Below are 27,883 nucleotides of genomic sequence, written 5' to 3'. Positions count from 1 at the left end.
GTAGGGCTGCTGAAGAAATGTTAGGAAGGAAGAAAAGATCAACTAAGAATCAGTGGATAACTCAGGAGATACTACACCTGATTGATGAATGACGAAAATACAAGAATGCTAGAAATGAAGAGGGCAGAAAAGAATACAGGCGATTAAAGAATCAAGTGGATAGAAAGTGCAAGGTAGCTAAGGAAGAATGGCCGAAGAAGTGCAAGGATGTCGAAGGTTGTATGGTCCTAGGAAAGGTAGATGCTGCATACAGGAAAATCAAGGAAACCTTTGGAGAAAGAAAATCTAGGTGTGTGAATATTAAGAGCTCAGATGGAAAGCCACCTCTAGGGAAAGTTGACAAAGCAGAAAGATGGCAGGAACATATCCAACAGTTGTATCAAGGTAAAGATGTAGATAATTTGGTTCTGGAACAAGAAGAGGCTGTTAATGCTGATGAAATGGGAGACCCAATTTTGAGGTCAGAGTTTGACAGAGCTGTGAGCAACCTAAATAGGAACAAGGCACCTGGAATTGATGACATTCCCTCTGAATTACTGACTTGCCTTAGGAGAAACCAGCATGGCAAGGTTATTCCATGTAGTGTGTAAGATGTATGAGACAGGAGAAGTCCCATCCGATTTTCGTCAGAATGTTGTTATACCTATTCCCAAGAAAGCTGGTGCTGACAGGTGTGAAAACTATCGCACCATTACTTTAGTATCTCATGCCTGCAAACTTTTAACAGGTATTGTTTAGAGAAGAATGGAAAAACAAGTTGAAGCTGAGTTGGGATAAGATTAGTTTGGCTTCAGAAGAAATGTAGGAACACACGAAGCAATCCTGACTTTGTCTGATCTTAGAGGATCGAGTCAAGAAGGACACGTACATGTCATTCGTAGGTCTAAAAAAGGCATTCGGTAATGTTGATTGGACCAAGTTATTTACGATTCTGAAGGTGATTGGGATCAGATACCGAGAACAAAGAATTATCTACAATCTGTATAAAAATCAGTCTGCAGTAATAAGAATCGAGGGCTTTGAAAACGAAGCAGCAATCCAGAAAGGAGTGATTCAAGGCTGCAGTTTGTCCCCCCCCTCCTTTTCAATGTTTACAAAGAACAGGCAGTAAAGGAAATCAAAGAGGAATTTGGAAAGGGGATCACAATCCAAGGAGAGGAAATCAAAACCTTGAGATTTGCCGATGATATTGTTATTTTATCTGAGACTGCAGGAGATCTCGAGAAGCTGCTGAATGGTTTGGATGAAGTCTTGGGTAAAGAGTACAAGATGAAAATAAATAAGTCCAAAAGAAAAGTAATGGAGTGCAGTCGAACGAAGGCAGGTGATGTAGGAAATATTAGATTAGGAAACGAAATCTTAAAGGAAGTAGATGAATATTGTTACTTGGGTAGTAAAATAACTAACGATGGCTGAAGTAAGGAGGACATAAAATGCAGATTAGCACAAGCAAGGAAGAGCTTTCTTAAGAAAAGAAATTTGCTCACTTCAAATATTGATATTGGAATTAGAAAGATGTTTTTTAAGACTTTTGTGTGGAGCGTGGCATTGTATGGAAGTGAAACATGGACGATAACTAGCTCGAATGAAGAGATACTGAATCGAATTGGTGAGAGGAGATCGATTTGGCTAAATTTGATGAGAAGAAGAGTTAGAATGATGGGACACATCTTAAGACACCCAGGACTTATTCAGCTGGTTTTTGAAGGAAGTGTAGGTGGTAAGAAGGGTAGGGGTAGACCAAGGTATGAATATGACAAGCAGATTAGAGCAGATGTAGGATTCAATAGTTACGTAGGAATGAAAAGGTTAGCACAGGATAGGGTGGCATGGAGAGCTGCATCAAATCAGTCTATGGACTGATGACTCAAACAACAACAGCAGCAGCAATTTTGCTGCTTCCTATGCTTTATTCAGATGATCAATTTCTGAGTTGTCCTTGAATTTCCTCTGTAGTCTTTTGACTTCATCATGGTTACTTATCGGCTGTTATCTCAGTCTCAGAATTCTCGATGTGAGCCTCTAATGTCTGATTTTCTTGTCACTGCTGTCGTTCTTACTCGTTGGAATGTTGACTTGGATTGAGACTTTGTTCACATGAATTTCATACTCGTCGTACATTGTATTTCCTGCGGTTGAACAGCTTGATTCATCATAGATTTCTTCCGAAGAAATATCTTGTCGCTGTGTGGTCTTTCGTGGAGCCATTTTTCTGGTTTGAAGATAATGGGGATAATTTGAAGACCGACTAGGCATGTTCTCTGGCTTCAGTATATTTTTTACTTTCGTCTTTTACCTCCGTCTCAAAATTCAGGCTACAAACACGAGAATAATCAGACAGAATCCATTTACTACCCTTGGTTGATCCTTGCCTTGATATTGCATTAAGCCAATTTTCCGAAAGTTTTTTACTTGAGGGGATTCCAGAAATCCTCACACCTGAAGAATTTTGATTTCTTGCTATGATATACAGAGAGGAACACAACAAATCATCATTTTACAACCAGAGAGACACATAAATACTCGATACAAACGTACTGGAACACAATGATGTGGGTACGGAGATAATTTGGGTGCGTTAGCTGGTGCCCCTAGTGGAGGCTTGCTCACGCTGAGAAGCATGTTAACCGCATAGCATAGAGCAGGCAGTATATAGGATTGAGACGGCTGTCATACAGCGAGAACACTCTGGTCAAAGACTATCTTCTTTAGGTGCGTTGGCATGTTGGGTTTGAGGGTTGAAGAATTTCTTCCGTACGCTTGCCATCATAGGTTGATATGTACGAATTGTTAATGTATTGAATTATAATGAATTAGTACATGTTCAGCCATCAGTGATGTGTTGTAATACATCGCGATTCGCTGCCAAATTTCTCCTGGTTAATTTACTTCTGAAAATTGGCATGTCTGCCTTTGTGTATGATCATCCTGCTACCTGTGGGGCCGAGGGTCAAGCAGCCATTCAAAGGCGGGCAGAAGAGCCCTCCATCTGGAGGCCAGATGAAGCCTTTGTGTAGGATCATCCTGCTACCTGTGTGGCCGAGAGTCAAGCCGCCACACAAAAGGGGGCGGAGGAGTCCTCCTTCTGGAGGCTAGGAGAAGCCTTTGTATAGGATCATCCTGCTACCTATGAGGTCGATTGTCAAGCAGCCATGATAAGGGGGGCGGAGGAGTCCTCCGTCTGGAGGCAAGGTGAAGCCTTTGTGTAGGGTCGTCTTGCTACCTATGAGGCCGATTGTCAAGTCGCCATGCAAAGGCGGGTGGAGGAGTCTTCCTTCTGGAGGCCAGGTGAAGCCTTTGTGTAGGATCATGCTGCTACCTGTGTGGCCGAGAGTCAAGCCGCCACACAAAAGGGGGCGGAGGAGTCCTCCTTCTGGAGGCTAGGAGAAGCCTTTGTGTAGGATCATCCTGCTACCTATAAGGCCAATAGTCAAGCCGCCATACAAAGGCGGGCGAAGGAGTCCTCCTCCTGGAGGCCAGAAGAAGCCTTTGTGTAGGATCATCCTGCTACCTGTGTGGCCGATTGTCAAGCCGCCACGCAAAGGCTTGCGGATGAGTCCTCCGTCTGGAAGCCAGGTGAAGCCTTTGTGTAGGATCATCCTGCTACCTGTGTGGCCGAGGGTCAAGCCACCACAGAAAAGGGGGCAGAGGAGTCTTTCGTCTGGAGGCCAGGTGAAGCCTTTGTGTAGGATCATTCTGCTACATATGTGGCCGAGGGTCGAGCAGCCACGCAAAAGGAAGTGCGGAGTCCTCTGTCTGGAGGCCAGGTGAAGCCTTTTTGTAGGATCATTCTGCTACCTGTGTGGCCGAGGGTCAAGCAGCCACAGAAAAGGGGGCGGAGGAGACCTCCCTCTGGAAGCCAGTGAAGCCTTTGTGTAGGATTATGCTGCTACATATGTGGCCGAGGGTCAAGCAGCCACGCAAAAGGGGTCTGAGGGTTCCTCCGTCTGGAGGCCAGGTGAAGCCTTTGTGTAGGATCATCCTGCTACCTATGAGACCAATTGTCAAGCCGCCATACAAGAGCGGGCGGAGGAGTCCTCCTTCTGGAGGCCAGAAGAAGCCTTTGTGTAGGATCATCCTGCTACCTGTGTGGCCGATTGTCAAGCCGCCATGCAAAGGCGGGCGGATGAATCCTCCGTCTGGAAGCCAGGTGAAGCCTTTGTGTAGGATCATCTTGCTACCTGTGTGGCCGAGGGTCAAGCTGCCACACAAAAGGGGGCAGAGGAGTCCTTCTTCTGGAGGCCAGGTGAAGCCTTTGTGTAGGATCATTCTGCTACCTATGTGGCCGAGGGTCAAGCAGCCACGCAAAAGGGGGTGAGGTGTCCTCTGTCTGGAGGCCAGGTGAAGCCTCTTTGTAGGATCATTCTGCTACCTGTGTGGCCGAGGGTCAAGCAGCCACACAAAAGGGGGCGGAGGAGTCCTCCCTCTGGAAGCCAGTGAAGCCTTTGTGTAGGATTATGCTGCTACGTGTGTGGCCAAGGGTCAAGTAGCCATGCAAAAGGGGTCTGTGGGTTCCTCCGTCTGGAGGCCAGGTGAAGCCTTTGTGTAGGATCATCCTGCTACCTTTGTGGCCGAGGGTCAAGCAGCCACGCAAAGGTGGGCGGAGGAGTCCTCCGTCTGGAGGCCAGGTGAAGCCTTTGTGTAGGATTATCCTGCTTACTTATGTGGCCGAGGGTCAAGCAGGCACGCCAAGGGGGGCAGAGGAGTCCTCCCTTAGGAGATCAGGTGATGCCTTTGTGTAGGATCATCCTGTTATCTGTGTGGCCGAGGATCAAACAGCCACACAGAGGGTGACAGAGGAGTCCTTTGTCTGGAGGCCAGGTGAAGCCTTTGTGTAGATCATTCTGCTACCTGTGTGGCCGAGAGTCAAGTAGCCTCGCAACGTGGGACGGAGGAGCCCTTCTTCTGGAGGCCAGGTGAAGCCTTACCTGTCAACTTTCCCGATTTTCAACAGTTTTTCCTGCCTCCCGATTATTCTATTATTTCTCCCAATTCTAGCTTATTTTGTGGTGAACTTCAAACGTTTGTTTTCAAATCCCACCATTCCGTCGGTTATTGGCCGCTTTCAAACAAAATATCGACTTTATTAATGTGAGAAATGTGCGATGTCCTATTGAAACCTGTATATCGCAACGCGTGTATCGATTGTCAGTCTCTCGTTCTCGACTAGTCGATAGAAATGGAGTCTTTTTTAGTAATTTTTTGACAGAATTTCAATGATAACGACTAGTGACTTTTCTAGGGAGTTTAGGAGCCATTTTGAGACTATTCTGACTAATTTTAATTTATCTCAATATAAATAAAATGAGAGTTATGGCTGTACATTGCTCAGAATTTAAAAAGAATGATATGTCTGTACCAGTTATGACCATGGTAATAAGGGGAATTGCACGTTTTAATTTTCTGCAAGTTCTGTCCGTCTATGTACGCATGTATGAATGTACACCCACCGCGAGAAAATGGCTGAACAGAATTATGAAAATCGGTATATAAAGTTGGGGAATAAGTCGCTACAATCTAGACCATAATTAATTTTATTCACGCTTTACAAATGGTACGGTAGTTTAGGGGAAGGCCTAAAATTTCATTCTCAATATTCGTTATTATTAGTCCTATCGATAGATACTACATAACTTAAGTTATATTTTATTAAATTTCCTATCATTTATGTCTTATACATTGTTACTGTACTGGCTATGGTAACAGATATTCATGAATTTTGATTTTTGTTGTAGATCCATATCAACACCGAACCATGAGAAAATGGGTGACCAGAGTTTAAAGAAAATCGGTAGGTGAAGTTGGGGAATAAGGAACTACCGTCCAGGCTATAAATAATTTTATTCACATTGTTCGAAATGGTAATTTAGGCGAAGGTGCCAAAAAAATAATTTTTACTTGCCATACCTATCTTATTAGTCGTATCGAAAAATATGACGGACAAAAGTTATAGAGAATACAATTTCCGATTATTTATGTCTTATTCAGTTTTACCATACAAATTATAATAATCTTGGTGGTGATGGTGATTAAATTGTGAAGATGATTATATGAATGAGGAAAAAGTCATTAAGGAATGATCGCTTGAATAATAACACAAGATGGAGTCATGAAAGAAAGGACGACTCACTTTACGTGTGGAGCATGAGTTCATACTATTTTTGGAAGACATCTCACTGACACACTTCCGGTCTACCCGGAAACTTTCCGGTTTTTTACGCGTCTTCCGATTTCCCGATTCATTTTTAATTCCTCCTATTTTTGACCAATATAACCTCCAGTACAGTCAATACTCTTCCCCTAGGATAAAGGATAAATTCTTAAGTGCTTGTGTAATTTACCCAACCTCATTTTCAAGCGTTTTTATTTGATGCTTTATTTCGCGAGTATATCGTCCGTCGCCTTCGTGTATTGTGTTTCCTGTTTCCTGCTGACTACAGCAGCATGTGTGCTTTAAGGCTGTGGATTCAGGACGGCAATCGTCCTACATGCAAGAGAGGCTAGCGACTCAAGAAAGTTTCTTATTGTGTGGTTCGCACACTAATGACATAATTTCTGTGCGTAATTTCGTTGGAATTATATGCCACGTGTTTTTTCTAGCTGTTCTGTTTTGTATGTGCTAGTTTCGCATATTTCACTGAATTTTGTTTATTCTTACTTCATAATTTCAATGAGTTGAAGTTATGGCCAAAAAACATAACAAACGTTATCTCCAAGTGTTCAGAGATACCTATAAAATTAAATTTCCGTTCATTTTACGGTGTAATAAAGGAAATTGTTATCCGAATCACCTCGGGAGATAAATTTTATTTCGAGTTATCGTAATTTCGAGACAGAGAATACCATTTTTTGAGCACGTATAGCACATAATTTTTAACGGTACCGGTACTTAAAAATATACAAAGAAACTCTATATTACAGCATCACTTTATTTATAAATTATAACCCTTATTGTAGTAATTTTTCAGAAGATAGGATATAGTACATTCAGTAGTGAAATAGGAAACAGCTCCGTTAACATGTTTGGAAAAAAAATCTGTTAGTCTCTTCTGTTTGTTGCAGTTAACCTTTCCTCCCTTCATGTTGAAACATCTTGTCAATACCACGCAGCCGAGTTTCGTAAATGGAGCTTGTCATCCGCGACTTCTCGGTTTGCTATCATACGTGACCGGTACGTGAATAAATTCACACCTGAGAAACAGCAAGGCTTTGCCGATGATCCGATCACTAGAAGTTTTGAGTTTTTCGGTTCCTGTCACATTAGTTTCCAGCTCCAATGGAACCCTTTCTTTACTTGTTAACTGCAAATGCCGTATTGCACAGTTAATGTGGCACAACATTTGAATTACAGTGTATTTTTTGCTTCAAGGGAGGAACTATTTACTTCGACAAAGCTAGAAATTAGTATAAATGAGTTTCGAGAATAGAGAAATAAATACACGTGAAGAATAGGACAAACGGCCGGTAAATCTAAGTTAGTTCGAGATACTGGAAATTTGAATAATGGAGTTTTGAGATATCGAGGTTCGACTGTATTATTATTCGTATGTATGTGTCATAAATGAGAGTGATTAAGTACATTTTGTTGTGACCATTTTAAAGTTTTCTTAGTTTAAGATTTTAAATTTAATGATCAAATCACATTGTAACTGCAGGTATGTATGCCTTTTTCGTGTCCTTTTTTCACTTAGACTTCGCCGCAATATATGTGATGAAATCCAAGAATTAAAAAATCTTCCTATTTTTGATTTCTAAAAGTTGGCAGCTATGTAGGCTGTCCCCTAGGCCTCTTTGCAGTCTCTGTATCCATGAATGTTCTCTTTGGTATTCTCTCTCCTGACATTCTCATCATATGTCCAAACGACTTTAGCTTTGCTATATCAATCTTTTCTTGAAGTTTACACAATCCCGCACTTCTCCTTATTTCCTCATTTCGTATTCTATCTCGTCTTGTTTTTCCCTGTATGCTCCTCAAGAACCTCATTTCAGCTGCTTGTATCTTACTTTGGTTCTGCTTAGTCAACGTCCAGGCTGCTGAAGCATAAGTCAGTATAAGTTTATAATAGGATGAGTATAAAACCTTCTTGCACTTCATTGGCACATCTCTGTTCCATACAATGTCTCTCACACACTGGTAGAAACTTGCAGACTGTTGTATTCTTAAATCAGTTTCTCCATCCAAATTTCCATCTTGTGACATGCTGCCCAAATATTTAAAAATGTTCACTACTTCAAGATGTTCATTTCCTATTTTGATCACTCCCCTGGATTTTCTGTTACCTCTCGTCATGATCAAAGTCTTGCTTTTCGCAGTAGTAATCTTCATTCGAAATTTTCTTATCCCCTCATTCCATAAATTTTGATACAATGCTGTTACCATCTGCATTGTTTCATTCCCAATCTGTGACTCTAGATGTTTTCCATACCAAATTCCTTGCGACACTGTCATATGCCTTTTCAGTATATAGAAACGTTACTACCATGTCCTTTCCATAATCTGATCTAATGCAAATATTGGGTCAAATGTGGACCTGCTTCTTCGGAATCCATAGTGGTGTTCCGCTCTGTATCTTATTCATCTATCCAAGATCTTAGCTGTATGAGGCAATTTTCACATTGCTTCCTGTCTCCTTTCTTGAAAATTGTCCACTCTTTTGGAACAGTCTTTTCTCTCCATATCACTCTGGAGAGTCTGTATACCACTGTAGAACTGCTCCTGCTGCTATTATCATTTCTATGGTGACCTCGTCAGTTCCAGCTGCCATGTCTCATTTCATTCTTTTAGTGGCCCACTCAATCTCTGCCATGGACACCTCGTTTTCCTTATCTTCTATCCGCACTAAATCTGGTTCTTCGATTTCTCTTTGTCCCGAGGTATTTTGCACGTTGTAAAGCTGTTGAAGTATTTTCTCCACCTCTGCAATATACCCTGCTTCTGTGTCATCACTTCCTCCTGTTCATTTTGAATGAAGTTAGCACCTCCTCCTGAGTTTTTCTTCTTTTTAACACACTTGAATAAGATCTTTTTGTTTCTGGTTGTATCTTCTTGCAGAGATTCAGTGAATTTTTGCCAGCATTTCTTTTTCTCTTCTTAAACCACCTTGGTGCACCCCTCCTTGCAGTGCCTGTATTCTGTTTTGCATTCTGTTGTTCTGTTTCTCAGCCATCTTTTCCAAGCTTGTTTCTTCCATTTGACTATATCTTTTACCCTGTCATTCCACCAGGGTGTTTCTTTATCTTTCTTCCTTCCTGATACTCTTCCACAGGTCTGTTCTGCAGACTTCACCATGACTGTTTTAAAGTATGCCCATTTCTTCAACCCTTCCAATGTCTTCCTTAGGTATGCGTGCGTGTGTGTGCGTGTGGTTTTTTTTTTCATTTATTTCCTTCTCCTGCAATTTCCACACCGTTAGCTTTCTCTGCCTAATCTGTCATCTTTTGTATTGTTCCCATCTTTAACTTAGCTATCACAACTCTCTGATCTCCTTCAAAAGATTCACCAATTGTAGGTATTCTTTTAGGTCTTTTCTAATAATGAGACCTACACCATTTTTGGCTTCTCTTCCTCCGCTATAGTATAAGGTGTATCCTTCCTTTAGTTTCCTCTCACCTTTTGCTTTCCATTTGGTCTCGCTGATTCCCAGCAATGCTATATCTTTGTCAACCATAAAATCTACGATTTCTTGCACTTTCTCTGTTAGTGTCACTACATTGATGGTCGCTATCTTGATGTACACTGACTGACAGAGCAAATGCAACACCAAGAAGGAGTGGTTCGAAAGGGATGAAAGTTGGGGAAAAAACAGAGACGGCACGGACGAATAATTGATGTTTATTTCAAACCGATATGCAGGTTACACAATGCGCACGGCATCGACTCAGTAGGATGTAGGACCACCGCGAGCGGCGATGCACGCAGAAACACGTCGAGGTACAGAGTCAATAAGAGTGCGGATGGTGTCCTGAGGGATGGTTCTCCATTCTCTGTCAACCATTTGCCACAGTTGGTCGTCCGTACGAGGCTGGGGCAGAGTTTGCAAATGGCGTCCAATGAGATCCCACACGTGTTCGATTGGTGAGAGATCCGGAGAGTACGCTGGCCACGGAAGCATCTGTACACCTCGTAGAGCCTGTTGGGAGATGCAAGCAGTGTGTGGACGGGCATTATCCTGCTGAAACAGAGCATTGGGCAGCCCCTGAAGGTACGGGAGTGCCACCGGCCGCAGCACATGCTGCACGTAGCGGTGGGCATTTAACGTGCCTTGAATACGCACTAGAGGTAACGTGGAATCATACGCAATAGCGCCCCAAACCATGATGCCGCGTTGTCTAGCGGTAGGGCGCTCCACAGTTACTGCCGGATTTGACCTTTCTCCACGCCGACGCCACACTCGTCTGCGGTGACTATCACTGACAGAACAGAAGCGTGACTCATCGGAGAACACGACGTTCCACCATTCCCTCATCCAAGTCGCTCTAGCCCGGCACCATGCCAGGCGTGCACGTCTATGCTGTGGAGTCAATGGTAGACTTCTGAGCGGACGCCGGGAGTGCAGGCCTCCTTCAACCAATCGACGGGAAAGGGAAATTGTTCTGGTCGATATTGGAACAGCCAGGGTGTCTTGCACATGCTGAAGAATGGCGGTTGACGTGGCGTGCGGGGCTGCCACCGCTTGGCGGCGGATGCGCCGATCCTCGCGTGCTGACGTCACTCGGGCTGCGCTTGGACCCCTCGTACGTGCCACACGTCCCTGCGCCAACCATCTTCGCCACAGGCGCTGCACCGTGGACACATCCCTATGGGTATCGGCTGCGATTTGACGAAGCGACCAACCTGCCCTTCTCAGCCCGATCACCATACCCCTCGTAAAGTCGTCTGTCTGCTGGAAATGCCTCCGTTGACGGCGGCCTGGCATTCTTAGCTATACACGTGTCCTGTGGCACACGACAACACGTTCTACAATGACTGTCGGCTGAAAAATCACGGTACGAAGTGGGCCATTCGCCAACGCTGTGTCCCATTTATCGTTCGCTACGTGCGCAGCACAGCGGCGCATTTCACATCATGAGCATACCTCAGTGACGTCAGTCTACCCTGCAATTGGCATAAAGTTCTGACCACTCCTTCTTGGTGTTGCATTTGCTCTGTCAGTCAGTGTATTTGGTTGCTGGTCGCCTATTACTCACATTTCTCCCAGCATCACAAAAGCTGCACGTCACTTGTCGGGAACGTCCTAGCATTTTCCGAGGCTCCATTACAATCATCATCATCATATAGGCTTTTATTACGATGGGTTTGCCACTCCCAAAGGCATTTGAGAGCTACTGCCAGCCGAACCTTGTAGGCCGCTCCTAACATGGAGAACAGATGCCTTTTGTAGCTGCTCCTCTGGAGTACAGACACTATAGTTGATATGGGAGTTCAGTGGCATTTGCTCCACTGAGGGTCCATTTCCCTTCTGTAAGGACTACTCTGCCCTTAGCCGTTGGTCCTTATAGTGGATGAGGCTATTTAACGCTGTCCAACACTCTGCGTGAAGACACTGCCTGTGTGGTTTACTCCGTTACCATAGCAGATTGAACTGGCCAGACAACCCCTACCCAAGACATATAATTTATATTTCGACAATTTTTCTCATCTCTCCAGTTGCTGGAACATCTACAATATAAAGGTCACAGTGCAACAGGCACTCTTCGTGCCAACAGATTTGACAAAGCACCGTTGAAAGACTTGGCTGTAGTGAAAAAGCTACCGCGGGGTTCTCACCATCAAATAACAGATAAGAAATAGAGCTTCACCCTCGTACAGTTCAATGACAATGATGTTGACACGATTGCATCAACATGCTGTGGAGTTCAGCCCTCAGCCCGTAGGAAAGGTGAAGCGCTGGAGCAATTCCGAGAAAAAAATTTATTCAGGTTGATCAAGCACACTGTGTAGGTCAGTACAATGTCCTGGCGTCGCTCACCGGCTGCGTGAGAGTCCCACGGGTGGAAGTCGCTATATCGGAACATTATCTTTTAATAATTTATATTTGCAGGTCACTGGTCACAGCTGGCACAACAAAACAACAATGAACATTTATTAACAACATAGAAAAAACTGGACAAATAAAACCTTAAGTTCAATTCTCTGAAGAATGTGAAGAAAAAAATTATTATTTACAAGTAGATGCTTCTTGAACTTTCCTCGGATTTTACATTTAAATCAAAATTTATATTTTATTATCATTGGTTACTCCACTCCAGGTATCGATGGTGAATCGAAATAACTGTAAAAAATCAAAATTTCAACATTAGTGAAAGTTTGTTTCCAATGACACTTTACTCCTGAGAAATTGAGAGTACAGTAGTTCATTCAAACATCTGGAGTTCCATCTCAATCTCCGCCTCCTCATTATTATTATTATTATTATTATTATTATTGTTATTGTTATTATTATTGTTGTTGTTGTTGTTGTTATATCCTTTTAGAAATTAGAATACTATTTAATTCATTTCCTAAATCAAGCCTATACTATTGTACATTGATTTCAGATTTGCAATAATATCTCCTAATTATTTTTCTTTTAAGTCATAAGTTACCATCTCTAGTTCATAACGTCTACTCCTACTCTTATTGTATTAATCAATTTTAATCTCAAGACTTTTATCCTGCTCACATTATTAACCCTATAGCTCAATTACTTTACAACACTTTACACTTGAATCATCAATTATTTATCCGATTTCATAACAGACTCTTTCTCAGATTCTTACAATTCAACTTCTTTTCAGATTCCTAATTTTTCTTTCGTTTTTCAGCTTCTTTGGTTTATTCCCTCTTTCCTGAGACCTTGCTCGATTGTATTCAATTAGTTAATCATCAATAAATTTTACATTATGAAACCCTTAGTTGGAAATATAGAGCTTAACTATCACAAACAAAGGTCCTGAGTTCAACAATGGTCAGAATCTCTCGCTACCTGAATACGCACAGAGATCCGAAAATCCACGTGAGTAAACAAAAAATTAAAGTACACAGATCCAAAAAATACATCTATCCACACAATCACCTCAAAATTATGGAATTAACAAGTAAAGTGATGTAGCCTCCCGATTAGAGTTTTAGCTTAAATATGATTTGTCCCCTCTTGCGAGAGTATGGATCGTTCAAGAAATCTGTCGCCCCTTCTCCAAACTTCTGTTGCATCACGAGTACACCGCTGTGACGTAGCTCGTGTGTCCTTGACTGCTGGACCCAGTTCCGACTGACATTGCTCTCAACAGGACGGCCTGGCTATCAGCTGATAACTCTTCTGTGAGTGTGCCTGAAATTTACCCATATTAAAGCAAATCTCCATTTGTTCCTAATAAGGAACCATTTGGATGGGTACAGTATGGATGGCGTTGATATAATGAACCGGAACACTACCTCATATCGTATAAATCTGCGAAATAGGAATTGGTATTGACCACTGATCTCTTACGTACTGAATGTGTCCATGCATAATGCCTGGCAGGGCGAAGATGGGATGGACCTCTTGACATTTACGTGCAGTGTAGTTCGTAACTATCTGGATGAGTGGAAGATTCAGCCAAAAACGTTTGCACGCTCTCCGGTACCAGGTAAATGCAGGGTGTCTGTTGGTGTCCATGTAAGCACAACAGTCATGTACATAGATATATTTCAAGAAGTTTCAGACCAAAATATGCTTGTGATCTTTAAATAGTTTGCCCTTTGACCATGCAAATGGAATAAATAAATATAAACAGTACGTAAACCCTCAAATGATTATGAATCTATTCTTTAAAATTCCCCATCCCACTGCACACAAATGTAGGCATGTGAAATTTCGCAAATACAAAACCCCACGGAGCAGAAACTTGGTTTCCTTATCCTCCTCAGTCCGTATGTAGCATATGTTCCACATGTGGTTTTGTTTACTTACAATAATACAAAATAATTTAAGGAAAAAGTAATAATGGTAGGAAAGTCAAGGAAAGTGCTGATGTAGCATATATGTTACACGCATAAAATAACTTAGTGAAACACTAATTTTCTATGGTGAATTTTTTAAAATTATTTGAGCAAAATATAACACACTGAATGCAGAAAATAGTTCAGGATTGAAGAGGTTAAATAATTAAACTATACCTGCAGATAATTTCCGAGAGGATCCTACCTGATTAGCAGTGAGATTTTCTTGTCCTTTATCTCTCTTATTTGCCCCCGACGTTTACGCTTGAATTCAAGAAAGTGCGCTTTCTTTGTGTTTAGAGATGGATCTTGAAGAAGGGATAAATAGGCTTCTCATTTAGCATTGATGAGACGTGAAATTTCTTTGTTGTTGCGTTAGACAAATCCAGGAAAAATGCGGAGAGCAAGTCTCCTTTATACCTATGATCTCGACCTGCTATGTGGAGAGTAGGTCTGGTCAAGGCTCAGACAAGCTTACCTCTGCTATGGAAACTGCATTGTGTAGATGACGCTGCTGCACCTGCTCTTAAACCCAATGAGCGGTTGTTTCAAGAATGGTCTCCTCCACAGTCTGCACCTGGGTCGAACGTTTCAGCTTTCAATATCTCCATTGCGGATTTTTCACTGGAGCCTCTCCTAACTCCTCAAAAGAATTGGTGCTGCCCATTCAGCATTTGGATTTGTTTTTTCCATTGTACCTTCATGAATAAGGACCTTACAACACATACCGAGATCATGGTTTACCGCGTTGTTATATCAGCACTGCTTTAGGGTTGTCAAACTTGGACCCTCTACCGTCAGGGTATCCAAAAGCTAGAGCGCTTCCATCTGCAATAACATGGATCCACCTTGAACATGAAATGGGAAGACCGTGTCGCCAACCTTACAATTCTTGAGAAAGCTGCTGTAAGCATTGAGGCTACGATCATTGGCCACTGTCTCAGATGAGTGAAACTAGGCTTCCTTGTCAACTCCTGCTCCGGCACAAGCTTTGAGCCATTGCAGGGATCACCTAGGAAGAGAGCTGGAATACGCTTTGGTGCCACGCTGTTTCTACATCAGTTACAGTGTTCGAAGAGGAAGCAAGCTCTGCCCTCTCCCTGCTATTCCGTGTGATGTATGTTTCATGCCAAGATTGGGCTACTAAACTGCTGAAGAATACAAGACACTGAAGACGACCGTGGCTTTCACCCAGGTACAGCTCCAACATTTGACTGGTGTGAAAATTGAAAACCACGGAAAACCATCTTCAAAGCCACTATTTTCGGGATGCAAGCTCACAGCTGCGTGCCCCTAATCGCACAGCTAACTCACCCGGTGGACCAAATTTATCCACTTCTCCAGTGTTGTACGTTGTTGTGTAGAGCACAACTGGAAAGTTGTCCCCTGACTGGAAAATACGATCATCACATCCATCAGAAAAAATGTTCAAGAGGTTTATGGTACTGGGAAGTTTATTTTCAAGGAAATGAATTTGACAAGAAATAACTTCATTGACTTCACTGTTAGCTACATTTTCAACCTCATACACGTGGCTGCAAAACGAGTCCCTAGGTTGCTTATTCCCATATTGCACACCCACAACTGCCGTAGATGTGGAGCAGGAATATTCTGTTCAAAATCAAATGATGTTTATGGGGTCTTATTCAGATGATTATTACACACAGTTTTATACTGCAACATGCTGTCCTCTCTTGAACCATGCTAACTCCAGTCGATCTTCTGAATTCCGAATCTGTGGACATGGCATGCTTTAGAATTCAGATGAAGGTTCACAGCTACGGTGCATTTTACATAGTATTGAGCAAGTACGAGACTGTTTATTTTTTTAGTAAAGTAGCATGTCTTATCATGTTTCTAGACTGAAGTTGTGCATAATTCAATTAGACTTTATTGGAGTTAGCATGTGTTGGAATTGAGGCCTCCAAACATTCACTATTTGCAGCAGACTTATACTGTAGTCCACATGACTTAGGGCCGGTTCAACCATCTGCTGGTAAACTGGATGGCAGTTAATGTGGGAAGTAAACTACATGGGGGGTGTAAATCAATTGGTACCTTGGCTTGCATGCTACCACCGCTGCGTAAGTGCTAGGTAGCTGCCCGAAGCTGGACACGATATACGGGGTTGGCTAGACGATTTTCAGCGACTTATCGCTTTCGACTGAGGTGTTATCTATCCTTAGATGTATGAAGCTCATTTTGTCTTATTTTTTCTATGCTTATATCTGCTGATTATCACCAACACACCTAATAAGGGGGTCTTAGAGTTCTGGACAATGTCAAGCTTTCGTGAAGTTAACCTACGAGCTTCAAAATCAATACCTAATTGGGATTGAAAGCTCGAGATTAAATTTCCGTACGCCAGTACCTGTCATGTAAGGCAGCGTTTTGGAAGGTATTCTTGTAGTAAAATGGTTGACATGGATGATGATTCCCATAGGGAATATGAAATATTTGTCCTGAATTAGTAAATTTATAATACCAATATAAATAGTCCATTATTGGACATTATAAATTTTCCAGCTAACTCGTTCCTGGCAACCAGGGCAAAACGCTGGCAACCAGGAATGAGTTAGCTGGAAAGTTTATAATGTCCAATAACGGACCATTTATATTGGTATTATAAATTTACTCATTTGGGACAAATATTTCAGATTCCCTATGGGAATCATCATCTATGTCATCTGATAGCCAGGCAGGCATCAATTTTTTGTAAAGAGACAGTCTCTCATAGTGCATTGGCACTGCCGGTGGCTCCAAGTAGCCTACGCAGTGGCCTCCACGGTATGCACTAGCCAGCGTCTTGGTAGGTGTGCTAGGTATCAACTGATGAGCCCAACCTAGCACACAAGGGCGAAACGCTGGCAACCAGGAATGAGTTAGCTGGAACATTTATAATGTCCAATAACGGGCCATTTATATTGGTGTTGTAATGGTTAAGTTGCTCGCTCCATAATAGAAAGTACACAGGTTCTCTTTGTCTTTCTAATTTACATTTAAAAATTTATAATCATTCCCTGCTGCTGTTCTTAACTCTTTTACGTGCTTCCACATACGTATACACACACATCTTCCTTATGGACTTTGCCTTTGAGCATTCTGTCTGCAGGCTTCTGTAAATTAATTACGGTAAGTATCCCCACGATCCTTTATTTGCAACTAGCTATGTGACCTTGTTTAGTTTCACATGCTTCCATTTATTGATAATGCATTTCATTCTAATTTTTAACTTTATGAAGATAAAGTAGGAAGATACTGTAAATGTAAAGAACTAATCAGAGTAAATATCTATTCACAGGAAGAGGAATTCGGGAATGGAATAGTTTCCAATTTACCGGGCGAGTTGGCCATGCTTGCATCTGGGAGATAGTGGGTTCGAATCCCACTGTCGGCAGCCCTGATGATGGTTTTCCGTGGTTTCCCCATTTTCACACCAGGCAAATGCTGGAACTGTACCTTAATTAAGGCCACTGGTGCTTCCTTCCAACTCCTAGGTCTTTCCTATGGCATCATTTCCATAAGACCTATCTGTGTCGGTGCGACGTAAAGCCAGTAGCAAAAAAAGTTTCCAATTTCTTTGAAATCATTTACAAGAAGACTAGGTAAACAACTGGTAGTGAATCTGTTACCTGGATGACAGTCCTATATGTGTTAGTACTATAATGATTAATCATAACAATCACTTTCTATACACATAAAGTACAGACATAATATTGTGATTAAACATTTCAATGAAATATATTATTAACATAAGAACGTGTGAAAAGAGGCATACAGATGAATACAACAGTCATCATCCAGGTATTCTGCCTTATGGCAGGTGTTGTCATGGGATGAACCTCTTCCACCTATGCCTGTCTGCCAAGTTTTTATCTCCAAATATTTCTTTCCTTTGATATTGTCCAACCTTTAGTATCTTTTCCTCGTCCTCAATTGCCTTTCACCGTTCCTTCTATTACTTCTTTCAGTAAACAATCCCTCCTCAAACAATGTCCGATCCAGTTCATTTTTCTCCTAATGATTTGCAAAATACTACAATCTTCTCCAACTCTTTGTAATACCTCCTCATTCCTTACCCAGATTTCCCATTTCACTGGTTCTATTCTCCTCCATACGCACATCTCTAGAGCCTCCAATCTTCTCTCATCTTGCTTTCGCAATGTCAAAAATATTTGGCATAATAAAAATTCGAACCTGCGTACCTCATGTTACGAAGCAAATGTGTTAGCCATCACGCTACGAGAATGCCTCATGTAATTGGGATCCATATACTGACTATATCTGGTATCTGAAGATTGAAAAATTAAAAATTAGAAAATTAAAGCCCATTTGAGATTATTTCAAAATAGGTTTTGATTTTATACTCTTGTAGAGTTTCTTTGCAAAAGCTTGACTTATAAAATGTGTCCCCGATGCTGTCGATGCGAGAGGCTGGTGTGACCACTGCAACTCAAGGGAAGCATTAATGTTCAAAACCTTCCAATACAATATCAATCACTGTTACTGCTTTTATCACTATACTAAGCTAATTTAAGCTGTATGTCACCAGAACTACAGCTAATAATGATCAGCTCTCAAAACTTGCCTGGCCCTCGAAGTGGCCAATAAACTATGCGTCGGGTAACTACGATTTATGCTGCCGATAGCGCTAGCCAGGAATGGTTGAACGGAAATATTCTTTTACGCGGAGGGCAAGTTACACGCTACTTTACCCGTAGGTGGTAGAACCAGCCCTTAGTTGTTGTATTACAGTTATACATTGTATTGTATCATTAATTCAAATACTGTGTATTACAGTTATACATTGTATTGTATCATTAATTCAAATACTTACACGCTACTTTACCCGTAGGTGGTAGAACCAGCCCTTAGTGTGTTGTATTACAGTTATACATTGTATTGTATCATTAATTCAAATACTTACACGCTACTTTACCCGTAGGTGGTAGAACCAGCCCTTAGTGTGTTGTATTACAGTTATACATTGTATTGTATCATTAATTCAAATACTGTAGTTAGCAATGATGTCATTTATTCTCATATTCACTCAGGAGAAAATCCCAGCAACATCATTTAAAAGAGGCTAATGTCATGCCTAGTATTTGGTGACAAAATGGAATTTGATGGGGAACTATCAGTATTAGTGGAGCTTGTGGAAGAAAGAAAATAGAACTGCCTCGGTCAGCAAAGAGGATGTGTCTGGATTTGTGAGGAGTTAATGATAGATATTCAGGTAAGGGGAGATAATGACGAAGCGAATATAAAGCGTACTTAACAGGTGCTAAAAAGCAAAAGTATGGGGTAGGACTCTCCATCAGAAATACTATTGCATGCAACATAGTGTAGTTTCTGTTAGGCAGATAAATGAGCAAATGGTTTAGGAGGATTTAGGATGGCAGTTGTCTATCTACATGTGAGGGTGCAGATGAAGAGGAAGTTTATAAGTCTTATGAAGCACTGAGTGACATTGTAGTCATGGTCAACAGCAAGGATAGGATAGTGCAACTGGGCAATTTCAATGCGAGATTTGGCTTGGCGATCATGGGGCCCTTAGCTGATTGCTGGCATTGCTTCCACTTACTTATGCCAGGCTCCTCACTTTCATATATCCTGTCCGACCTCCCCTGGTCAGTTCTTTTGTGACCCGACGGTATTGGTATCGAGGCCTGGGGAGTCTTTCATTTTCGTGCCTTTTGTAGTTCTTATCTTTCTTTGGCTGATACCTTCATTTTTCAAAGTGTTGGATCTCTTCCATTTTTTCCACAGATTAGTGTTAATACAGGATGATTGCCCAGTTTTGCTTCCTCTTAAAACTATAATCACCACCACCACTACCACTGAGAGTTGGAAATGAAACTGAAGGAGATGAGTAAATGTGAGGACGATATGGAAGTTAATAGAAATGGGAAGAGTTTTCTGGACTTCTGTGCTAGTGGCAGTTAGATATATTCTTCCAGCATAAGACTATTCACCACTACATATGGAAGGGTAGGGAGGACCGGATCCATAACTGACTATGGTGTTCACTGACTTTCAATTGCGCCATCTTAGAGGCTCTGCAGTTTGCACTTGGTGACGAAAGAAGCCACTTTCTTATGTATACCGACTCGTTTAGCTCTCTGCAATCTATTGAATCCTGTTTCTCGCAACATTCACTGGTGCAGCAGATTCATGACCTTATAGCCAGGTTAAGAATCACTTTCGCGTGGCTTCCAAGCCATGTTGGGATTGCGGGAAACGAACTTGCCGATGAAGCTGCAAGACTTCCAAGACCCGTGAATGTACCTGCTATTTGTTCTCAGCTGTGTGGAACCATCTTCGTGTCCTGGGAATCGGAGTGGCTAGCTATCCGAACTCCCAACAAGCTTGAGATCAATTAAGAAGACAACTACCGTGTGGCGGTCCTCGTTCCGGCCTTCACGGAGAGAGGCCATAGTATTGTGTAGGTTGAGGATATGTCATGGACGATCTGCTCACTCTTATCTCCTAAAGAGGGAAGAACCCCCAGTGTGTTCTTGTAGTGCCCACTTCACGTTAACATGGCCCACATCCTCACAGTCAACTGTTCTAAAAATCTTCAAGATCATAATTACGTATTCAATTATATTGAATCGTATTATAAGTATATATATATAGGTACATTTTCGTGAACTAAGCAAATACTTGATCATTAATCTACCCTTCAATCTCCGTCAGCGTATGAAACTACAGCACTTGGCGTTGTAAACACCGCGCCGATCTTCTGGAGCTTGCAAGTTACTTCAGTTGAGCTGCTCGTCTTTGGCTTCTTCATGACTTTAGATCTTCATATTTGGATTGTGTTGTGACTTTGTGCCTGACGGTGTATGCAGTCTGGCTCATTTAACTGTTCTCTGCTTTTCGTGAACATTATGAGACAGTGTCAAACATTGCGTGTGCCGTGCTGATGCTCGGAAGATTACACATTACTTCTTTTAAGTGACTTACATTCCACTGAATTTTACAGTGCCTACCCCCGTCATTTTTATATTGCCTCTTCAACTGATATTGTGTGGACGTGACCGTTAACTTCTTTCTTACTTATGCATTGTTTTTCGAGTTATTATCGGCTCTAGATGACCCAGACTGGGGTTGAAACCGGTACCATTTCCACTTTTAATTAAATAAGAATGTAATCTCTACATCTCTTATTTACTTGTATTGAATAGGTTGAACTACCATATTTATTATTTCAATTTAACTCTCTGGCATAAGACAGAGCCTGGGCCGGCAGGAAAGACTCAAACGCATACTAGCCGATGACGCAACTACTGCTGATCTTGTCATCCGCTTTATGTACAACAGTGGATTAATGAAGGGTATATAAATTACAAGTGTACTGTTACTCAGGAAACGCAAATTTTCGGCCTAATTCAATAAATTTTTGTTTTATTTTGTACTGTGTTTTGAAATTCCTTTGTTGAATAAATAATTTTGTTGTATTTTAAATTTCTTTTCCGCTAATTTGTTCAGAGGGGATGATTACCTCATTGTACTTCCTCTTAAAACGAAAATCACCACCATCAGGAGATCTGTTAGGAATGTGTGGGTATTCCAGGGATTTTTGCTGATACAGACTAGAATCTGATCTACAGTGAAATAAGTATTTCTAGGCCTAGGATAGAGAAAGTGAAATTTGTCTGCGGACAAATAAGTGTAGAAAATCTGCAGGTTGAGGAAATTAGAAATACATGGATATGATTAGTGAAAAGAGGTGGTGGTGGTGATTTTTGTTTTAAGAGGAAGTACAACTAGGTAATCATCGTCTCTGAACAAATTAAGTGATAAAGAAATTTAAAATAAAACAAAATTATTTATTCAACGAAGGAATTTGGAAATGGAGTACAAAATAAAACAAAAAATAAGATCTAAAGACTAGACAGTAAGCAGGTGTCAGCCTAGTGGATAGGAGAGTAAACTGAATCTCTCTCTATGGGTGAGTTTTTATGAATTTTGTTGGACGTTGCCATGCCGATGTTATATGACTGAGTTTGAACTCAGGAGACACTACCACTGAGCTAAAATTACTACACGAAAGGTAGCTTATTAAAAGTTCACTTGTTTCCGTAACACTTACTGAACTTCCGTATAGGCAATACTGACGAGCTCTTTGCTAGTTCCCACTTCCAGTCCGTCTAGGGGCCATCATACATTTCAAGCTCCATTAGTACACTGTTTTTTGTCATCTTCCCGAGGTGCTTGAGGTTGGTAATGATGGAATTTTCATAATTTGATTGAACAACTTGTGGGTTGTTATTCTACCTGCGTAAATATGTTGGTAATGATAATTGTCTTGCTTTCAGTATCAGTTAAAGAAACCAGATGGTAAAATTCTGTCCAGGAGAAACGACTTCCTCCCATTTGAGAACATCACCCCAGTGGAGGAGTTTACGAGGAAGAACAACACGTCATTGTTTGTGTTCACCTCTCATAACAAGAAGAGGCCTCATAACTTAATCCTTGGTGAGTACTGTCCTCCATGTCATTGTGGCTTTGTGGCCTCCTATTAAATTTGACACGAACAATTTGTCATCAAACTTCGACAACCTTCCTACAAGTGTGTTTAATCTTCAGATTTAATTGGCGTTCATACAATTCCTACAAATCATGTGATGCCACCATATAATAATTGCCATGTATTGAAATTCGAATCTCATATCATTAACAATTAAAAAATGTAATCTGCAGTTTAATCAATCTAAGAACTACCTGTATTCTTATTGTAATACCAGAACAGACACAAAATATTTGGTATATCTTAATACTAGAACGGCTCGAGCGGTTATTTGACCGTTAGCCAATTCCGTGTTTATATTTTTTTTGTGCACAAGATTGTGCTTTTGTGACTTTTAGGGCTAATTGTATAAACAAATGATCTTTGCTCCAATACGGCTGATGATGACCCCTAGATGGGTCGAAACTAGTACCGTGTAATTTTGTAATTTTGTGAATATATTGTAGTATTGAAAAGGTGGAAACGTTTACGTTATTATTATTATTATTACTTATATATTAACCTCTTAACTGGGTATTATTGATGTGCTTGGTGTAACCTGCCCTGTGTATTTTTTCAGCAGATTGTTGTTACACAACAGGATAGGCAGAAAAGTTAGTCATATCATTCACCTGTGGTACAAAAAGTAAAATAAAAACCATTTTAATTAATAAATTTGAATGTTAGAGAAATTTTTAACCATTTTTACATTAACTGCAAGGTCATTTACCTGGTTGGAATTTGAGAGTTTGGCCCATATTTTACAGTCGAAAGTTGAAACAAATAAAAGCAAAGGTTATTTATAAATATCATATAATGCATATGACATTCTGAACCAATTTGCATTAACTGCAAGGTCATTTACCTATTTGAAATTTGAGTGTCTTGTTCATATGTCCATATGTTAGCACCTAAAATTAAAACAAAAAAAGAAAGGAATATTTACGAATGACACATCATGCTAGTGACATTGTGAAAGATTTTACATTAACTTCACGGCCAGTTACGTCATTTACCTCACTAGAATTGCAGTGATTTGTCTCAGAGATAGTTTTAAAAAAGTGAGGGGTTGCGATACTTTCCTGTTTGGAGAAGTACATACTGTTTTCTGGCTTATGAACTATTCCCTGCAGAATTAGAAGTCCAATTAGAGATTTTATCTGAGTTAGATTTGTATCCACCCAATCTCTCGCTCGTGACCGTAGTTTCAAGTTCGGATAGGCTTCTAAAAACTGTTTAGCATACACATGGGTCTGTTCGGCATTAAGTTGAAACATGTCATTTTCTATGAACTGTTCAAAATATTCCAACACATTGGATTCATCGTCGAAGTCCACATTTACACCACTAGCACCAGAAAATACGAATTTCTGACGTGAAACACCACGCGGCGGGAAAGGTTGAAACATGTCTAGCACTTGGTCTTTATCCGATACGTCATATTGTTTATCTTGTTCTTCATTCTCATTCTCTGAACCACTTTCACTATTAGACTCATCATCTGTATCAAGCCACTCATCTTTGGAATTCTGAGAACATAAATCGTCACAATCGTTCTCTGAGTGTTGAATAATCTCGTTTCCTTCGAGCGTTTCGAACTTACGCCTTGAACTAGATGCTGCCATATTTGGCCTACTGTGGACAAGTAACACCGTACAGTTGTAAAATAAAAACCAACAAGTTTCAAGAAGCGTGATATGTGGTATTTGCTGCCATAGTGCAGGAAAAACGTCAATTAAGACGATAATACACGACGCGGCAAAGTAGTTCATCATACCCAGGAGATATTCGCGGTAAAAGACGAGTACGTATATATACGTCATGCCCATTACCCTGTAACATTCAGCGTACGAATATATACGTCATGCCCAGTTAAGAGGTTAAAAATAGCTGATCTGGGATCAATTTTGATTCAAAATCAGAAAATGATCTCAGTATCTGGATCAACCTTGATCCATGATTATAGAACGTCGTAAACAGCATAGGGAATTCAAACTAATCAGGAGTGTGTTCGTAGTAATGTCACATTATTTGATCTTTTTGTTCTCTCTGATGTAGTGTCAATCAGATCTCAAACATATTGACTCAAAAATGGACATAAACATGGAAAAGCATGACAAGGATGTCAATGTCATCTATTAGTTTCATGCCCGTATTGATATTTGTGAGAAGGATGTCAGTGAGCGAAGAAATCGAGTCCCGCATTTTACAGCGAATGAAAAGGACTTGTTAATATAAGAATACCATTGAAAATAGTAAAGATTGATGCTGTAAGTACGAAAGAGAAGGACGGGGTGACGGGATTGGAAAACCTTGCAGTTATGCTACAAGAATGTCAAACATGAAGTCGGCTACAGGCGATAAGGGAAGCATAGAAATATTGTATAGGCTATTTACGTATTAATTACTGGTTAAGACACAGTACCGTACTTAACCAACTGTACATTCTTTCTAGGTCAGGTGGAGGTCTGTTTGTACAACCTACGGTTTGATGGTTATGAATTTCATGTTTTTGGTCCGTATTGAACTGAGAATAATATATAAGTAATAATAATAACAACGTTAAACGTTTCCACCTTTTCAATACTAAAATATATTCACAAAATTATCAATTACACGGTACTAGTTTCGACCCATCTAGGGGTCATCATCAGCCATATTGCTCCAATACGGCTGATGATGACCCCTAGATGGGTCGAAACTAGTACCGTGTAATTGATAATTTTGTGAATATATTTTAGTATTGAAAAGGTGGAAACGTTTACGTTGTTATTATTATTACTTATATATCAACCTACGGTTGATAAAACTGGACGGAATCTCGTGGCAGCATTAAAACCTCAATTTCTTACACTAGCCTGCCAGCCTGACTGCAATGCAAACTTCCACCAAGAAGTTATTTTTTGTGTGTTAACCTCGAAATTCTGATATGAATAACTAGGAATATGTGATGTTCAAAGTATACTATGCTTTTCACAAGTGTATGGCATTGTAAATTAGTTCCTGATACATAGGACTATGTCTGATATTAAAGAGTTTGTTTTTGGTCCTAGTGAATATTGTGATAAGGCCTTTCCCTTAATTACCTGTAATCGGTCATCAGTAACTTCCATAACAATTATAAACCACCCCGTGATAACTAAATACAGTGCACATTTACTATGGAAGTACATAATGAGTACTTTTCTTCTTCTTCTTCTTGTCGTTTGGGCTTACTGAGGACCACGGGGCTCATTTCGACTCCTTGTATGGAAATTCTGTTTTTTCTTCACCCAGAAAGCTTTCATCTTCTGGCTGTGTGCTTGTTTCCTTTCCTCGGTCCACTTCGGTCGGGTGTTGCCTGTACTCTGTGTGCTGGTGACAGACTCTGGAAAGACACCTTGAAAGGTCAACTGCCGGAATAATACATGATCCCGTATGGTTTTTTCTGAAATCCCCAGCTGTTCTAAGTCGGACTTCACTGTGGTGATCCATTTATTTTATGCTTTCCCTCTGCCTGTAGTGGTAAAGATCTTGCTGGTAAGTCTGTAAGTACTCATACGAGTCAAATGCCCATAGAAAGTCAATCGCCTCGTCCTCATGGATGTAACTATGTCTTCTTGATGGTCATAGATCTCATTGTTGTGCCTTGTCCTGTAAGTACCATGCCCTTCTCTTATTGGTCCTAAACTCCTCCTTAATATTTTTTGTTCCTTGAGCTCTAGCTTTCTCGGTGGACCTTTTCTGTTCATCAGAAGACACTCAGAGGCGTACAGTACGGACGGTCTTAGTACTGAATTGTAATGTTGGAGTTTAAGGTTCTTAGAAAGGCACTTGGATGTATAGATGCTCTTACAGGTATGGTAGATCCATTCCAACTTGGTGCATCTGGTGTCTATTGCTAATGATTCATTCTCGGTTGCTGAAATCCACTTCCCTAGGTACTTCACTGCAGGAACCTTACGAATGGTGGTGTTTTCCAATGGCATAGTAGGTGGGACTCCCTTTATGTTAGTCATGAACTCGGTTTTCTTTATATTGACCCTCAAGCCGGTTTAGCTGTTATGGTATGGAGGCTCTGTAGCTGGTGAATAGCTTCTTCTATGTTGTTGGCTAATAAGGTAAGGTCGTCGGCAAAGTCCAGGCAAGGTATCTTTCTTGTAGCCAATTTTCAGTCCACTTCCTGGAGGTAATGTGGCAGTCCATTCCCTGATAATCTTCTGTAGAACGCAATGAAAGAGAATGCAAGAAATTCCATCACCTTGTCTAACTCCCGTTTGGATAGAGAAACTCTCTGAGAGCTCACCTCTAAACTTTACTTTGGAGGTGGTGTTTTTCAGCGTAGCCTGGATTAGTCTGGTGGTCTTCTCATCCAGGCCTAATTCCCATAATGTGGAGATGAGGGTCTGCCTACCTATTGAATCGTATGCCTTCTGGAAGTGCACTAGTATGACTACCTATTGGTGTTCGCCATGATTCTTGTACCTCAGGATTGTCTTGAGGTTCTGTATCTGCTCTGTGCAAGATCTATTTGCCTGGAAACCGGCCTGATATTCACCTAATTGGGAATCCAGTTGACCGACAGATGTTGTACGTAACCGATATTAGAGAGATGCCTCTGTAGTTGTCGAGGTCTATCTTACTACCTTTCTTGTGTAGAGGATGGATCACCGCTGAGGTCCATTCCTCAGGTAAGGTCTCCATTGCCCAAATATGATCTGATGGATGCTTTGTATGGATTGTTCGTCAGCATGTTTCCACATCTCCGCTACTGTACCGTCTTCACCTGAGGCCTTGTTGTTCTTTAGGCTCTTGATAATCTCCCTTATTTCTTCAATGGTTGGCGGTGTGGAGTCTCAGTTTCTGGAAAGAGGCTTAGAGAATGCAAGTCTCTCTTTAGGTTCCTCTGCATTGAGGAGCTGTTTGAAATACACTGCAAGAGTATTGGTATAATCCTTGTCGTTGAACTGAAGCTTCCCATCAGGTCCACGAAGATGAAGGGTAGGAGCTGTGTACTTCGTTGTCTGTTTTCTGAGTTCCCTGTAGAAATCTCTTGAGTTGTGCATCTTAAAGTCCTCTTCCGCCTGTTGTATTAGAGCCTTGTTATGGTTCCTCTTAGCTTGTCGTACAGTATAGTACAGCAGTTATTTCCCTTTGAGTAAGGAAGGCCTGGTAGTAGCCTCATTTTTGCATTGGTTCCACGTGACCCAGGCTCTGCGTCTATCTTCTATAGCATGGTCACATGTAGTGGTCCACCATGGATGTTTTCCTTTGTTGGATGAGGCAGGCATTGTCTTCTGAGCAGCTTCTGTGTGTTTTCTTTCAGAGTGACTTTGAAACCACAGTCTTCATCACTCAGTCGGGGGATGTTGAACTTCGGTATTTTAGCCTTCCTGCCGACATTAGGTGGCCTCCTAGTGATTGTAGGA

At 41.1% G+C, this 27,883-nt stretch overlaps 1 protein-coding gene across 2 annotated transcripts in view; it reads left to right on the top strand.

Moving 5' to 3' along the window:
- The window catches only part of Non3 (Ribosome production factor 2-like protein Non3), a 182,257-nt gene that overhangs the window by 104,746 nt on the left and 49,628 nt on the right, over window positions 1-27,883 (top strand). For both annotated transcript variants that reach the window (XM_068226770.1, XM_067143683.2), the window contains one exon: window positions 22,285-22,444. In XM_068226770.1, the coding sequence (XP_068082871.1) occupies window positions 22,285-22,444 (160 nt within the window). The remainder of the gene's footprint in view (window positions 1-22,284; window positions 22,445-27,883) is intronic.

Source organism: Anabrus simplex, chromosome 3, assembly GCF_040414725.1.
Source record: "Anabrus simplex isolate iqAnaSimp1 chromosome 3, ASM4041472v1, whole genome shotgun sequence".
Lineage (NCBI taxonomy): Eukaryota > Metazoa > Arthropoda > Insecta > Orthoptera > Tettigoniidae > Anabrus > Anabrus simplex.
Note: the sequence above shows the minus strand (reverse complement) of the source record. Positions and strands in the feature narration are given on the sequence as shown.